This window comes from Magnolia sinica, chromosome 6, assembly GCF_029962835.1.
Source record: "Magnolia sinica isolate HGM2019 chromosome 6, MsV1, whole genome shotgun sequence".
Taxonomy (NCBI): Eukaryota; Viridiplantae; Streptophyta; class Magnoliopsida; order Magnoliales; family Magnoliaceae; genus Magnolia; species Magnolia sinica.
The window spans coordinates 93766843-93783385 of NC_080578.1; the positions used below are offsets into that span (position 1 = coordinate 93766843).

Sequence of the window (16543 nt, forward strand, 5' to 3'; positions counted from 1 at the left end):
TTTTTCTTTTTTTTTCTTTCTTAACCCTGTATTTATATGCCGACAGTGAAAGGTTAGAGTTGACCAATTAAAGCGATCTTTCAAACATGGTTCATCCATGATGGGCACCATCAGATCAATGGATTGCATAAACCATGGCCCACATGTACAGAGTTTGTACGATTTAGGCCTGATTTTTCTTTTCTTCTTTTTGTTTGTTTGTTTGTTTATTTATTTATTTATTATTATATTATTATTATTGTTTAACTTTGTGTTTGTAGGGGAGATCTAGGTAGATGTAGTTTGGGTGGCTGTCTGATTATCTGCAGGGGCGTAGATTTCTGTTTTTCCAAATGATGTCTGCTCATTTTAGGAATAATACGGTCCCAACATGGGGATGTATAATACGCTCTTATTATACTCGAGTCTTTACATGTGGGGCCTGTGGTTCAGTGATCCAAACTGATGTGATCTTGGATGGGCCATGCGTCAAACATATCTCAGATTTGGAAGATCCAGCAATCCATTATTTGTTTTTATTTGTTCTTCTCCATTTCCCTTCAATGTAAAACTTGGTAACATTCTTCTAGACGTTTATCTTCCATTGGCCAAGAGAAGAGTTTGGACCTTCCAAATTGAGGGTTTTTGGATGTACCGTTAATGGTGGGGCCCATTATATCAATGGACTGATTCCTTTTGTAGAGACCCCTCTCCTAGGAACTCGATGGCAGTGGATTGTCATTCATATCCCTGTCAAAATGGAATTGTTTCTGCCTGAGTAGATGAATCAGCCTGAGGAGGCTCACAGAACTGGTTGTATGCTAACGAGTACGGTGCGAAAGCCTGAAATCAGACTTGAATCTGCTCAAAAGCTAGGTTAGCCTGTCCATATAAATGGATGGTTACAAGAAAATGACCAAAAAGAGGTCGTCCACATTCAGCGTGTACGATGTGAATGGTGCATTGGTCCATGTGCAACTTGAATGTTAAGGTGAGTCCAATACAAATTTAGTTATTTCCACTTCAGTTAACTTTTTAATTTAATTCAATTGAATGGTCTGTCCAAACGCACCCTAAACATTATAAGGAAGCTACATTCACTAGCCGTCAGCTGGCCACATGAATTAAAAAAAAAAAAGAAAAAGCAAAGATTTCCTTATATCATAATGTGTTACAATAATTTCCTCATATCAGAAGCTTCCTTATGCAAGTGGAATCCTGCCTATCCACACAGGCGCACATGGGGGCATGCGAGATCTGAGCTTTCCATCAGGTGGTCCACACTGCTTAGATAATTTGCCCTGAAAATCAGGCTGTTTTATCTTCAAGTGGGCAGTGTACAATACAAATGAGCAGCTACGAATAATTATCTCGTGACCATTTATTTTTTATTTTTTGTTACACTGCTTCAAGGCAGTGTAGCAGCCTGTTTATTGGACCAGATCATCTGAACAGCGTAGCCCACCTTATGACAAGGCGCCATATTGGCATGTGCTTAGCAAACCTCACATTGTATTTAGGGCCCGTTTGGATACCACAGAATACGTTACTTTTTCTACTTACAGCACTAGATACGTTTGGTTTATGATCAATTATAAGTAACTTTTTTACTTAAAAGTTACTTAATCACTTCAACTTAATAAGTAGAAAGAAACCAAGATAAGTTACATGAGGCATAAGTAGCTCAAGTAACTTACCATCCAAACGCCCCCCTTAATGAGAGCCCAACTCTTTACCATATAAATCCAATAAAAACCATGCCTCGGTTACTAAAGAAATCAAAGAATAATCATCTGAAGGAGAGCTTTAAAGCTGATATTTTGAAAAACAAAGACAATTAAAGCTGATATTTCATAAAAACAAAGACAATCAGGATTTCAGCATCGTTCTTACAAGTAGCCAAGATTTCTAACAATACCCAACATGCATCTACATAAAATCATACATCTATACATCCCAAACTCGAGCTTGGAAACAGTCCCACCTCCCTGTACCAGATACTGCCGCAATCAAGCTTCGAAGAGCTAATCCTACATGCTTGTGAAATTTATCAGGCTTCTGTATGAGTACAAAGATGGCAGTTATTTCAGTAGAAATTCCTTCTGTCGGGCTCCGCACGGAAGTCGTGTAATATGACAGATATTTTTATTATTCAATCATTTGACTGAATGGGTGGTCAGTGAGAGTACATGCAGAAATGAAATAGAAAAGGGACAATAGTCGTTGAAAGATGTGATTAGCATGTGGCCAATGCCAATGTGTTGGCAGATTCGAGGTGCGCATCTGGTGGGCTTCATCAAGTAGATGGACCTGATCCAAAAATTCAGGTTAGCAGCTCATCAGGAGGATGATCACATTCACATGAAAACAACACATGGTTCAAAAAAAAGAAAAAGAATAAAAGGGCCAGATTCAGTGTATGTGGCCTACTAGATTTCTGGGCCGAGTCATCTACAGGGTGGGACCCAACAAAAATTTTCTGAGCTTATGAAATTCTCTTTACCTGGTTAGAACCTTCTCAGCGTCATGTGCATCGAGCTTGTGGTTGGCATCACTGGATTCAGCTTCGTTAGAGATACAACCTCATATGAAGAGAGTCGCCTTCTCTGCATCAATCAATGTTAAAAACAATCTCTCTTTCCATCTATATTCATGTGGCCCATAAAAGTTTTACGAGGAAAGCTTGTTTTTTCAAACTTTCTGATGTTTATCAGATGCTTGAAAGGAACACATGCAAGACTATAAATGTACATGAACTTGAAGAAATCAAGACACCTTTAACATGGAAGTGTTTGGATCATAAAAACTGGTTAAAGTCTGAATAAGAAGCAATGTACGTAACAATCATGCTCGCTGAATCCCATGTGGATGAATTAAAGCAACAATCATGAGAAGAGAATGCCATAGACTATGTGCATGCGTTGTGGTAGGGGAATGTGGTGCCCTGTAGGACATTAGTCTTCGTGTTGGTCTGAAAAAAAGCACTAGAATCCACTTAAACTAATGATAAGTTGGAAGAATCTAACCGATTGAACTTAAGTTACGAATTTGTGTGATCTCCATCGTTGAATTGGAAAATGAATCGGGTATGTTTTTGGCATAACTACCTCTCATATATGGTTTTTTTTTTTTCCTTCAATGATGCATGGATGTATGATGAGTTTTAATTTAAGTCGGCATATTAACATTTATCGCTCAAACATAAAATTCTAATGTTTGCCGTTTAAGGCACTAACACCATTTTAACCTCAGGGGTTTAGGGTATTAGCAGTTTCTAACATGCATTGTTTAGTTCAGATTTGATAAAAGATGAAGTAAGAATTTATGATAATTGAATGAAAAGAATGAAAGTCCCAATGCAAGGGATCTTCCCCACACTACCTATTTACTTTCAGGGCTGGGAATTCCCTCATACACTGGCTATGCAAGATTTGAAAAAAGAAGAAGAATAAATTGAACTAAACTAATCAGTCAAAAAAATGGTGTTGCTAAGGCTTCCCCAAACACTACTTGTTTTACTGTCAAGGGGGGACTCCTTAATGCAACACCATGCAATGATTAAAAAAAAAGAAAAAAAGGTATTTAAATGAAAAGTAAAATAAAAATGAAGGGCTAAACTAAAAACAAGCTCACTTTTGGAGCTACTTCCTCACTTTCTTGAACTTCACCTCTTCTCCAATGCTTACGGTCCTAGGGTTTTATGTCCATAACTTCCAAAAATTTTGCAGAATTTATTATTTATTTATTTATTATTATTTTTTAAATTATTATTATTATTTTGAAGACACAGGGTGTCCCCACCTCCTTTGAAGTGAGACTAATCCCTGCGGATACATGCAATCACCCACAACCACGTGTATCGGGTAATTTTTGCAGAATTTATTTTAGAATGATTTTGCCAATTTTAATTACTTCAAATTTAAGGAAAAAAGAGCTACTGTGTGAATATTGAATGTGTCAATTATGCAAGAAAGTATAGATTCGGGGGTGTATTTATAAGTTCGCATGGTGGTCTTAGGGTGGTGGAAACTGTGCACAACCTGTGTGGAATGCATGGTGAATATTCTAGAATTTTCTCCATGTTTCCTGAATTTTGACTATGAAGGAGGTAAAGAAGTTACTGTCGACATGGCACTTTGACTATTTGACAGGATTTACACGTTGAAAGGTTGGACTTTCATATTTCGAAGTCATGACGACCTAGGCGGTAACACATTTATCGTGACTGGCATTCACCAATATTGAATCCACTTCTGCTATCAGATTAGGTAGGTGAGAAAACGTGTTAACATAAACATCCTATTTTCTCCTTCAATTTCTAATCCTTGCCCTCCAATGAGGATAACGGATCATGGGCATCATGTTTTGATAAACAGACAATGTTGGTGGCAACAAGCTTACCACTAGCGTGACAACTCCCTTTTTACACATACTGCTAAGCAGGCGATAATGCACGTAATGCCTAGGTGGCACTATCCCTCTCCCTATGGGTGAACTTCATGCTCTAGCAGCGTGTGGCGATTGACCTAAGGTGTTTGGTTCAATTGTTCTGATTAACGTCGATGCATTGATAATCCACATGGAGGGTAGAGGATTAAAAGAAAAAAGGATATTCAGCTAAACTTGATTGCAATGGGTTCCGAACCATATACACCACCGTAGTTTGAAATGACCCTCCTCTACATGGCCCTCAGTTCCATACTTTGGTAAGCAACTAAATGCTAATGTGGTAACTTGCCATTTACCCGGTAATCAATTATTGCTAAGGTGGCAAGCCCACTACCATGTAGGTGGTAAGTGGCTCAACACCAATTTCGCTTCTGAACCTGACTTGCCATTGAGGTGGTAATATTGTTAAACGCCTAGGTGGATTGCATTCCCCCTTGCTGCTATGAACACAATTTTAAGTAAAAAGCTACCTTTTGACGATGAATCTAATGGCTGAGGTCAGAGGCCAATCAGCCACTATCGGGGAACATGACTCATACAGCGGCTTAAAATGCAATGCACATACTAACCTTAAACCGGACTGATTGGCTCTCAAAGGGGCTTCCTTTGATGCCTCTCTATGTGTAGAATGATGCATGGAAATTTGGGTTTATGGATGCAAAGGATATAGAAACAATTGGGAGGCTAAAAACATTGAAATTAGGGTTCGTGGGGTTAAAATTCGATAAAATTGCATACTATAAATGATATTCGATTTAGCAAAGTAGGATGCCAAGATAGGGTATCTATTGGACATGGGCTCGTGGGGCCTGCTCGTGGACAAGCACTAGTGGGTGGGTCCTATGCAAGTTTCCCTCTATATACTCTCTTTCCAGTTTCTCTCAAAATTTTAATTTGAATTCTAAATTTTGAATTTAGAAATGAATTCAAAATTGAATTCAATTGTAGATAAGATTGGGATAGGATGAGATTCGATGAGATGAGATATCTCCCAGCCTCATCCAAACTCCTCAACTGTTCCCTTTAAATAGGGTTGGGATCCTTTGTAGATGGCATCCAACAATTCCAAATCCCAAAGAAAAAATAAGGAGTGTGAATTTCATATCCAATTTGTCCATTTGGCCTGCCCTTATACAAACCAAGCCATTGATCGTAATCCAGGGCCATCTTAACCGTAGAATCAGAGGGGTGATCAAACTTCTTTGCTCCCATAGTGGTTAGGCGAATCTACATCCCCATGCACGCACACGTAGAGGTGGGCATGTTGGACCCGATCCGGTGGATCCGACCCGATCCGACCCGACTCGGTACTGTTCCGAACAGAACCGACGATCTAAATCGACCCTGATCGAGTTTGCTAATCTAAATCCGATCCTTTTCGGGTTAGGTTCGGATAGATGTGTATCCGGACAGAACCGATCCGAAAACTCGAACCGAAATGGTCCGACCCGATCCGCCTCGACCCGACCCGGATGTAAATATATTTCTAAATAAAAGTTTAACCGCCAAGGCTTTTCGTTCGGCGCCAAAAAAACCCGCCCAATGTACACCCAAGCCCCCCGACCTTATCTCTCTATATCTATCTCTCTCTCTTTATTGCTGCCTCTTTATTCTTATTGAAGAAGAAGGTAAAAAAAACACTAGCTAGATGTCCTTTGATGGGTCAAAATTTTCTTTGGTTGCTGTTGGGTTACGGAGCTCCGTGGGTTTTATCTGTTGGAGAGAAACATATACCGAGACATGGTGTACGGTTGTAAACGAGAGAGAGAGAGTCGTAGAAGGTGCATACAGCTGTTTGTCTTGACTGTTATACTCGAAGTTGACGGAAGCGCCCATGTACAACACGGATTAGCTGGTGTAACGGGTCTGATCACGAGGTATGTGTTATATCCAAACCGTCCATCCATTTGGCGAGCTCATTTTAAGGCTTGAGACAAAAAATAAGACGGATCTAACCATCAACTGGACCACACCTAAAAAATTAGTGGGAGATTGAACGTCTGCCATTGAAACCCTTTTTAGGGTCACAAATTTTTGATCAATATAAAATTTGTTTTTCCTCTCTTCATTCGGTTACTTATGACCATATGAAATTTATTTTTCCTGTTCATAGACAGATTGGATGTAAAATAAACGTTATAGTGGGCCCTACAAATTTTTTAACGGTGAAAATCATTATCTTTATTGCTATTTATGGCGTGGTCCACATGATCTTTGGTTATGATTCATTTTTTTGGATAATGCTCTAAAATCATCTCTATTGTTAGATGAACGGTGTAGATATAATAAATACATCACTGTGGGGCACGTAAGATGTAACTTTGATCTCCTTTGAACCATTCTCACAACTCAGAGATCGAGGAGCGTCAGTGCCATCTTCGCACTACACGTACCAATAACAGCTGTAGACAGCTGTAGGCTAGCTGTTGCTAGCTGAAATCGAATTGTGTATTGGGTTGCTCAGTACGATCCTATCGTACCGAGAAAACTTGGTTGGGCCAAACGTGAATGTATCTGGTCTATCCACGCCGTCCATCCATTTTTCCATCCTATTTTAGTGGTAGAGGCCAAAATTTAAGCATACCCAAAGATCAAGTGTACCACATCATAAGAAACAGTTGCAGTAATGATTTCCACCGTTGAAACCTTTGTAGGGCCTATAGTGATGTTTATTTCTCATCCAACCTGTTCATGAGATCACGTAAACATCGATGAAGGGAAAACACAAATACAAGCTTGATCCAAAACTTCTGTGGCCCCCAAGAAATTTTCAATGGTAGGTGTTCAATTCACACGATTTCTGTGGTGTGGTCCAATTGAGGTTTGAATATACTTCGGTTTTAAGTTCAAGCCCTAAAACTATCCAGTAAAATGGATGGACGGAGCGGATAAAATATATCAATCACTGTGGATCCAACAGAGTTTACTTAGTACGCCTAGTGTACTGGGTTACTCGGTACGCAATCCACTTCCGTACTAGCTGCAGGCAACAATTATAAAGCTTCTTCAAGAAGCTATATCTCTGAGTAAAGCTTCTTCAAGAAGCTACATTCCTCTAGTTTTTATCGTACTGATTACATTATGTGGGCCATCTTGAATTTTTTTGGTTTATCTACACCGTTCATCAGTTTTTTTAGATCATTTTAGGGGTTGATAATAAATTTTAAATATATTCAATGATCAAGTAAATTGCACCGTATAAAACATTGATAATAATGATTTTCATGCCGTTAAAAAAAACTGAACGGTCCTGGCCTTGCCCAATCTGATACGACTGGGTTTTCCTGACCGGGTCGTAGTCGGATCGGTTAAGGCCAACGGGATTTCGAATCTGTTCGGGTTAGATTATCGGGACTCGGTCCCGGATTAGAACGAGTTTGGGTATGGCTCTAAAAAATCCGAGTAGAGTCGAGTTGGACCAACTCCGGTCCGACTCGGTCCGATGCCCACCTCTACGCACACGTGCAATAATGCATGCACATGTACACTTTATAATCAGTGAACACATGGGGTTACACATTTTGGTCATCGTGTTCTAAAATGTGTGGCCCACCTAACATCACATGATGGGGACATCACGCACACGCACACCGCCCCCCCGACGCACGTATGCATGGAGAAGGAGGGCCCCACCGTCGATTTGGCTCGATGACGACGTCCAGGGAGGGCCTCCTGGTTAGAAGACAGAGTTTTGGTTCAAAAGAGTGGGTCTGATAGTCAAGTAAAGCCCATCATGGGATCTCATGATCATGGCGCACTAATCTGAGTAATCTCATATTTTATGTTTTGCTTATTAATGTTATTTAGAATATCATGGACGGTTTATATTTCTTTAATTAGTTTTTATTTTTGTTTACTTCATCGGCAAGTAATAGGCGAGTTTTGGGGTATAGGGTTTTCTTATAAATAGGTACCCCTTGTAGGTTGTTTTTTTTCATTGAAGTTTAATAAAAATTCTGCGTTTTTCTACTCCTCTAAGTTCTTGAGTTGTAGAAATCCAATTGAGTATGAAGCCCTCCCTTCATCGAAGGGCTAACTACCGTGGTGCGAAGCCACATCTATCCCGATTCGTTTCCATCTTTTACCATCCATATTTCTCATCTCGTACAATCATCCACGATTCAAATCCTTTTTTTTTTTGCAACAGCTTTCCTCTCTACAGCAGAATTCTAGATTCTGGCCCTATAGGAGGGCTGAAACTTTGGCAGAGCACCACGCACAAACCGCATATCGGATCGACGCGAAACTTGGGGGTTTTGGAGCCCACCCTTGGCCGACTAGATTCAAGGAGTCAGTTTCCGACTTCGGGCTTCCCTCACACGTGCAGCCAGGCCCCTGCGCACGTGCATCAGGTCTGGCCCGCTGTCCGCATGTGTGGATTGTCGTCAGGTTCAGATTTCCTACCTATTTCATCTCTCTCATACCTATTTTCCATAACCCTAACCCTAGATTGCATTATTTTTAATTTGTTTGCCCCTTTTCTAATCCTAGGGTTCTCTGAACTGAAATTGGTGAATCACTTAGATTAGGGACTGATTGTTGTGCATGTGTGGATGATTTTTACTTCCTTTGAGTATCGTTTGGTCCATAATTTTTATTGATCCAGCCCTAGCCTGTGTAGGCCTAGACCCGCACAGATTCCCCTTGCTTGAATGTTTGAACTTTTGTGTGGGATGTGGAAATTTTATGTGCATGTTTCTGAATTAGTTTGATCTATAGCCTGAGATCTTGCATATCATAGTTAATTTTCATGTCCTGCACCATCACATATATGGACATGATCACAATATCAAATACAATAACTAAGATTATCTAAATCTAAAATTTTATTATTTTATGTCATTTTTTTTTAAAATGTGTGTGTGAGTGTATTGATCTTCATCATCACAAGAGATCCAAATCGTTAATCACAAAAACTGACAACACCGTTAGTTAGATCTCAATGAAAAATCCCAAGTCCCTTTATAACACTTGGCTTAAATCAGCCACAAATGGCCGATTAAGGGCCCTTAATAAGATACACTTTATCTTAAAGAGATAAGTGATTTGGACTTCTAATTAGGCCCATCTCCCACGTGGACTTTCGGATCTCATCTAAAATGGATAAGTCACTTCCGTAACTTGAAAATTTATATAACATATAGAAATGCTAATAATTAGTGCCAATACCTTAGATTATAGATAAGTAGTGATGCTTTACGCAATGTAGAGATGACCATCAAGACATTAATCATCGAATAACTTAAGGGTCAACAATTTGATGGCAACAACTATGAAGATTGGTCCTGCGCCGTGAGATGCCTTCTAGACGAGGACAACATTTCGCACACTCTGGACGAGGTTCGAGAGGAACCAATATTGGCTGAAGATGGAAACTTAGCACAGCATAAGATTGCCATGAACCGCTAGAACAAGTGACACAAGTAGAATTGCTCAGCTTGTAACGTCCTGACTAGCACCAAGCACAAGAAGCTCATACTAACGTATGAGGAGCATGAGACCGCTAAGGGAATCTAAGATGCATTGGTTAATACCTATACGCAAAAGTCATATGCAAGCATTAGGGTAATGAAACTGGAGTTTCAGGAGTATATGATGCTAGTCGGTTGCTTTAGTAAGGAATATATCTATAAAATGGGGCAAATGATACTGGAGTTCCAAGAGTATAGGATACCAGTCAATTGTCCCTACAAGGACCATATCCGTAAAATGGAGCAAATGATAAGTACCCTTAGGAATGTTGGGTGCAAATTGACGGAAAATCAAAAGATTATCGCGATGCATCGTTCCTTGCTCAAAAAGTGGGCCCCAATCAAAAGGATTATAAACCATATTAATTCAATCACTACGTTCAGAGACTTTTGGCCACCTGGTATGCGAGGTTGATATGAATGCAATTCAACTAGGTGTAACAAAGGCCTTTGCAACAAAGACCCACAAGCGGAAGGCTAACATGAGACGATCCAAAGCTTGCAAAAAGACAGAAAAATGACCAAGAACGGAAGCCCGCGACACCTCCTAATCCCAAGAAGGGAAAAGGAAAGAACAAGCCGAGAAAGTCCAACTTGATCTGCTTTTTCAGTGAAAACTCCGGCCACTACGCCTGTCAATGCACCAACAAAGAGAAAATAATTCTTAAGTCGCTAGATACTTTGTTTGTTGGCATTGGTTTTGAAATCCTTTCCATTGATAATTTATCTAACGAGTGGATTTGAGATTTAGACACAATAATGCACTTGATACAAGATCGTAGAGGACTCAAGGAACTCCGACCTAAAGCCATAGGGAGTTAGAAGGTGTACATGAGGAATAATGCTGCTGAAGATGTGCTAGGGATTAACGTTTATTATGTCCGTACATTTGTAGGGCGGACAATAATCCTCTGTGATACTCTTTATGCACCCGGCATGCATCAGAGTTTAATTTCTATTTCTAGGTTGTTTGTTAGCAGATGGTTTTGACATTCGTTTTTTTCGATTTAGAGTTTCACTAAGACTTAATAACCACATCTTTGCATGAGAAAGTTTGATTTTAGATTTATTTTATTTATTCTTGACATAGAATGTGATAATGCACCCCTTGCTTTATTTGTTATATTGAATAAATCTGTTGTATCAGAATCTATAAAATAAAAAGCGAGATTAGGTCACATTGGAAAGGACCATATGACAAGACTGACTCATTCTAGTTTGTTAGGTTCCAGGAAGACTTCTAAGAAAGTAGCAGGTCCAAGGGTCTGCTGTAGATAATCCATTCGGATATCTGTGGACCCCTGAATTTACGTGCTAAAAATGAATACCAATACCTCATCACTTTCTTTGACAACTACTCACCCCATGGATATGTGCATCTCATCTCACACAAATCTGAGACTTTTGACTGTTTTCTCAAATATAAAGTTGAAGTAGAGATTCAGCTAGAGAAAAAGGTCAAAATCCTCAAATCTAATAAAGGTGGTGAGTATACATTTGAAAGGTTTAAATCATACTATAAAGATGTTATTGTCGTCTGACAACACGCAATGGCTTATACTCCACAATAAAATGGAGTTGTAAAGAAGGAAAATAACATTGTTGAACATGGTTAGATCGATGATGGCACATGCTTAATCTCTTTACCACATTTTGGGGAGACGCATTGTTTATAACCGTCTATGCCTTTAATAGTCCTATCCAAATCCGTTCCTAAGATTCCATATCAGATGTGGACTGAAAGGATTCCTTCTCTAGCCAATCTCCGCCCTTGGGGATCCTTGGGACACGTTTTGTTGCTCGCTCCGCATAGAGGTAAACTTGATAATAAAACCATTGAGTATGTATTCATAAGGTACCCAATACCTATGTTGTAACACCCAGAAACTTTTCAATACCCGAGTATTGAAATTTCTCGAGTGCTACCATAAAAGTTAACCTGTGATGTACACATGTATGGTACCAATCTAGCTATCCTCTAACACGACTCTGTCGATTAAAAGTAATCTTCATCTATGAACCAAACAATCTGACCATTGAAAACAAATCACTAGCCTTAAATCAAGTAACTCCATTATTGGATTTCAACCACTCGTGTTAATCAAACCGTCCATTGTCAACGAGTAAATCCCGAATCATCAGATTCACCACGCCACTCAATATTATGTAACCACTTGGAGCTTAAATCTGACCCCGCCCCTAAAAGGAACCCTACAATCTGAATGGACGGAATGGATCTTCCGAAATCATCATCAGATCACCCAAGGCGCAGTGCGTGTGCACCTGTTGCATAGTAGCCGTAGACCACGCAGAGTGAATCTGGTACTATGCCCGACCTAATCTCCCGCTTTCACACTCTCGCGCTAGGGACATTTGAATCGCCGCAACTCGGACAGAGATGGGACCCACCACCAAGGGGCCATCAACAAATCAAAACCGTTCATCATACGTGGCCCCCAGATCTGATCAAAATCCAACCAGTTTCGGACGGAAAGAAGGAACCCTCCTCCGTTCAAAGGCCGCCAGCGAGATCTTGAACGAACAATGTCTGATTTCGAGTTCTGTGGCCCACAATGATCGGCCAGATAGACTGATCAGAACCACCTAGAAAGATGAAATACTTTCGATCCTATCCAAGGTATCCAGAAGAAAGAAAGAAAACGGAAAGCGGAATTTCCGCCGTTGTTCACGAGAGAAAAACACTCCCGGAACTTACGTTCGCAAGCCTCCGAACTTTATAGCATGATCGAACCACCAATTCAGTGGGCCAGGGATCAGCTAACAATGATCCGGACCATTCAAAGGATAGACCCAATTCAAGAAGGGGCGGGAAACAATCTGCCTCTAAAATAGAGGATCGGCTAGCTGATCAAACACCAACCAATGGGACCAAGAACAGGAATTCGGCGGACGATCAGGGATGTCCATCTGATAATCCATCACCAAAGAAATCCTCCCCAGCACATTGATCGGACAATGAAGGAGGAATCCAAGAGGATTCAGCCGGAGAGAGAAAACTGTATCTCTGTTTTCCGGTTGCGCAAGAAGTGCTGCATAAGATCTTTACGCACCGATATTCTTGCTGCATAAATGAGGTTACGCAAAAGGGATGCTGGGTTCAAACAACCTATAAAACAGGCCTTGCCGTCCACAAGAAAGAAAACAAGGGAAAGAAAGAAGGAAAGAAAGAAAGAAAGAAAAAAAAGAAAAGAAAAGAAAAGAAAAGAAAGGAAAGAAAGAAAAGAAAAGAAAGGAAAGGAGAGTTCAACAACGCTGAACACCCAAGGTTCAGCAATCCGCTGATTTACTGAGGTATGCCATGCCCAACCTTCCCCTTCTATACTCCTTCTCTCCCTTCGTCCCATATCTTGGTTTAAAATCAAGTCGATTAAACTAGCTAGCTAAACCGAATCTAACCATTTAAAAATTGTTAAACACTAGAATAAGGATTTAATCCTTTGACGCATATCTACCTTCAAGGAGGAAACAACAATAGAGGTGAGGGTTTTTATCCTTTAAGCTTATCTTAATTTAAGTTGGCATGATTTAATTGTCTTTATACATGTTTCTATGTTATTGTGATTCTTTCCCTACTATCGTATAATTTTACCACCATCAATTGTCTATCCTTTGGAAATTATAGTATGGTTTTGATTACATGTAATCTTTGTGAATTTATGTGGGGTGATGGATACAAGCCTTGCCCTTGTCTATACCAATTTTGTTGAGTTAGCCCTTACTACTCATCTCTTTGTTGAGTTGGCCTTTGCCACTCTTCTCTTTATTGAGTTGGTCATTACCACTCTTTTCTTTATTGAGTTGGCCATTGCCACTCTCCTTTTGTTGAGTTAGCCATTGCTACTCTCCTTATTATTGAGTTGGCCATTGCCACTCTCCTCCTTATTGAGCTAGCTATTGTTACTGTCCTCTATATTTTGTTAGCCTTGTGCTATTTACCTTTAAGGCTTGGGCATGTGTCTTGACATTCTAAAGCTCCCATGATTCAATGAATTTTCCTTTTTAGCGGAAGTACTATGTTGGGTATCTCACCTCTAGCAGTCGAATAAATATCATGGACGTAATGCGTTTTCGGTAACAGCCCCCGGGGTGACACGTAATTTCATGTTTCATGGGTAGTGGTGCACAAATCAATGTAAGTAATTCACAATGCGTGTTACATTACTTCCGGGATTGGATGTCACAAATAGTCGCCCCATGAACAAATTGTGTCACGTAATTCATCTGGTCATGTGTTGTGTTCGTCTTAGGATAATCGCGTAAAACCATGTTAAACATAGGACACACCGGCGAATCTTTGTGGAATGGGATGCGGGGCGAGCCGGATAACTCTAATCATTTTCCACATTGTGGTTATCATTAAGTGTGATGAACCGCATATAATTAGCTAGGCATGCATCTCATGTAGATTGCTTGTGCATATTGATACCTCTCGTAGTTGTGGAGTACGGGATATATCAGAACCTTTATATTGCTTTTATGAATATCTTGAATTATTATTAATCTTAAAGGATAACCATCACTATGAGTAGGGCGTTGACCCTCTCCAACCGTACAAATGATGCAGGTGATGTACAAATTGAAGACCTAGAGGACCATTTCCCTATGCAAGATTATGCTGAAAGAGTAAGAAGATAATTTTATACTTCTGCTACGAACTCGATAAATGTAATAAGCTCCCATTGAGAGGGCATTTGATTATTTACTGAATTCTTTACTCTGATGAAATAATCAATACAGTCGATTTTATTCTCATGAATGTTACCTTCATGAATGTATCTGGATGTGATCCAAATGAAAAAAAAAAAGGTGCGATTTTTAAAGCATCCAATTTATACATTATTAACACTCGGTTTTCTCGGGCAGGAGTATAAACTTTGGCCGTGAAACTTCGGTATGTTACGTATGCACTCAAAGGAATATGTTCTAGTTTATGAGGACCATGGACGATAGACTAAGAATCTTGGGACGTGACCTTTGTCGAAAATACATATCCCAGTAGAAAGTTGCAATACAACTTTTTGAAATTCCCAATGCATCTTAGGAGAGTAGGTGCTCCGCTTCTCACAATGGAGATGCTCCTATAGTTCGTCAGGCAATGGCAGTACATAAACTATATCGAAGCGAAAGAGGATTGGTTCCTTAAAGATACTTTAATATCGAGGGCGAGTCTTACTCTTGCATTGTGGTTAACGATGATGAGTTTGGTTCTTATTAGAAGACGTTGTTGTCTTAAAATTCAGTTGAATGGGTATCTTCCATGAACGAGGAGATCAATTTCATGAAGAAGATTAAGGTCTGAGAACTTGTAGATTTGCCTTCCAATCAAAAAGCGATAAGTAACAAATAGATTCTCAAGATTAAAAGAAAGGCAAATGGTATAATGGACAAGTATAAAGCACGGTTGGTTGCTAAAGTTTCACAAAAAGAAGGCGTTGATTACAAAAATACTTTTTCACATGTTGCAAAATTCTCCTCAATCCACAGAAGCTTGTCCACTGTCGCAAGTTTAAACTTAAAAGTTACAGAAAGTGGTTGCACAATCGGGGGAAAAAAAATCAAAATAGACAGTAGAATTGTTTGGGATGATAATGTTGCAGTGAAAGGTTCTGAGGCAACCACAGGACCCGGAGAAACCTTGCGTTGATTGATCAAACAAAGATTTCCTTCCCGATCTTTATGACAAAGCCATTGAATGAAGCGGTGCAGGTGAAAGGTTTCATATGGATGTAAAGACCGCATTTTTAAATGGTGACTTATATGATGAAATATACATGCAACAACCCATAGGATGTGGACAAAGTGCACCCAAAGAAAGTTTGATAAACTGTTGAAATCTATCTATCGGTTGAAACAATCTTCAAGATAGTGGTACACGTTAGCTATCACCACTTTTGTGTTTATAAAGAATCAAGAAGATCATTGTGTATACATGAAGTGGTCTAGAAGATATTTTCTAATACTATCTCAATATATAGACGATATCCTACAGTTGATAATGATATGCAACTATTGATGATGACTAAAGATTGACTTTTCTCGAACTTTGAGATGAAAAATCTTGGTGAAATTAGCTTTATTTTTGGGGCAAAGATCATCAGGGACCACCATAGGAGATTCTTTGGCTTGTCTCAAGCCACCTACATATAGAAGATCTTAGAGCAGTTCAAGATGAAAATTTTAAAAGCAGTTGAAACCCCTATGGGCAAAACTACCAAGCTAGACAGGAAATTGTGTCCCTAAACTAAAGCTGAGAAATTGGCTATATCCTTAATAACTTATGCAATAAGTAGCTTAATGTATACCATGCTTTGCACCAGACTGGATATTTGTTATGCAGTTGGCATAGTCAACTGTTACCCAAGTAACATGGGATAATCTTATTGGTAAGCCATCAAACGCAAATTCTGCTATCTCAAGAAACTAAGGACCTAATGTTGTGTTATGAAGGGACAAATCTCGAGCTTAAAGGATATTCTAATGCTGCCGATGAGGAAGAGTCTACTTCAAGATGTCTTTTTGCTTAAAGGGGGAGCTATCTCATGGTCGAGCAAGAAACAAATATCCACAATCCTTTAATCTACAGAGGCCAAGTACATTGCATGTTGTGCTACAGTTCAGGAGTG

General features: G+C 39.5%; 1 protein-coding gene and 1 long non-coding RNA gene across 5 annotated transcripts in view; one reads left to right on the top strand and one right to left on the bottom strand.

Moving 5' to 3' along the window:
• Positions 1 to 1797: 1797 nt before the first annotated feature.
• The window catches only part of LOC131249109 (protein REVEILLE 6-like), a 57052-nt gene continuing 42306 nt past the window's right edge, over positions 1798 to 16543 (bottom strand). For 2 of the 4 annotated variants that reach the window (XR_009172677.1, XR_009172676.1), the window contains 2 exons: positions 2483 to 2754; positions 1798 to 2289 (listed from right to left, as the gene is read on the bottom strand). Coding sequence is in view for 2 of the 4 variants with exons in the window: in XM_058249676.1 (XP_058105659.1) it covers positions 2487 to 2585 (99 nt within the window). In the remaining 2 variants the exon portion in view is untranslated. The remainder of the gene's footprint in view (positions 2290 to 2482; positions 2755 to 16543) is intronic. The other 2 variants (XM_058249676.1, XM_058249677.1) reach the window with 1 other exon arrangement.
• LOC131249110 (uncharacterized) lies at positions 10635 to 11100 on the top strand. The gene is made up of 2 exons (XR_009172678.1): positions 10635 to 10769; positions 10913 to 11100. It is a non-coding gene; the product is annotated as an uncharacterized LOC131249110 (long non-coding RNA).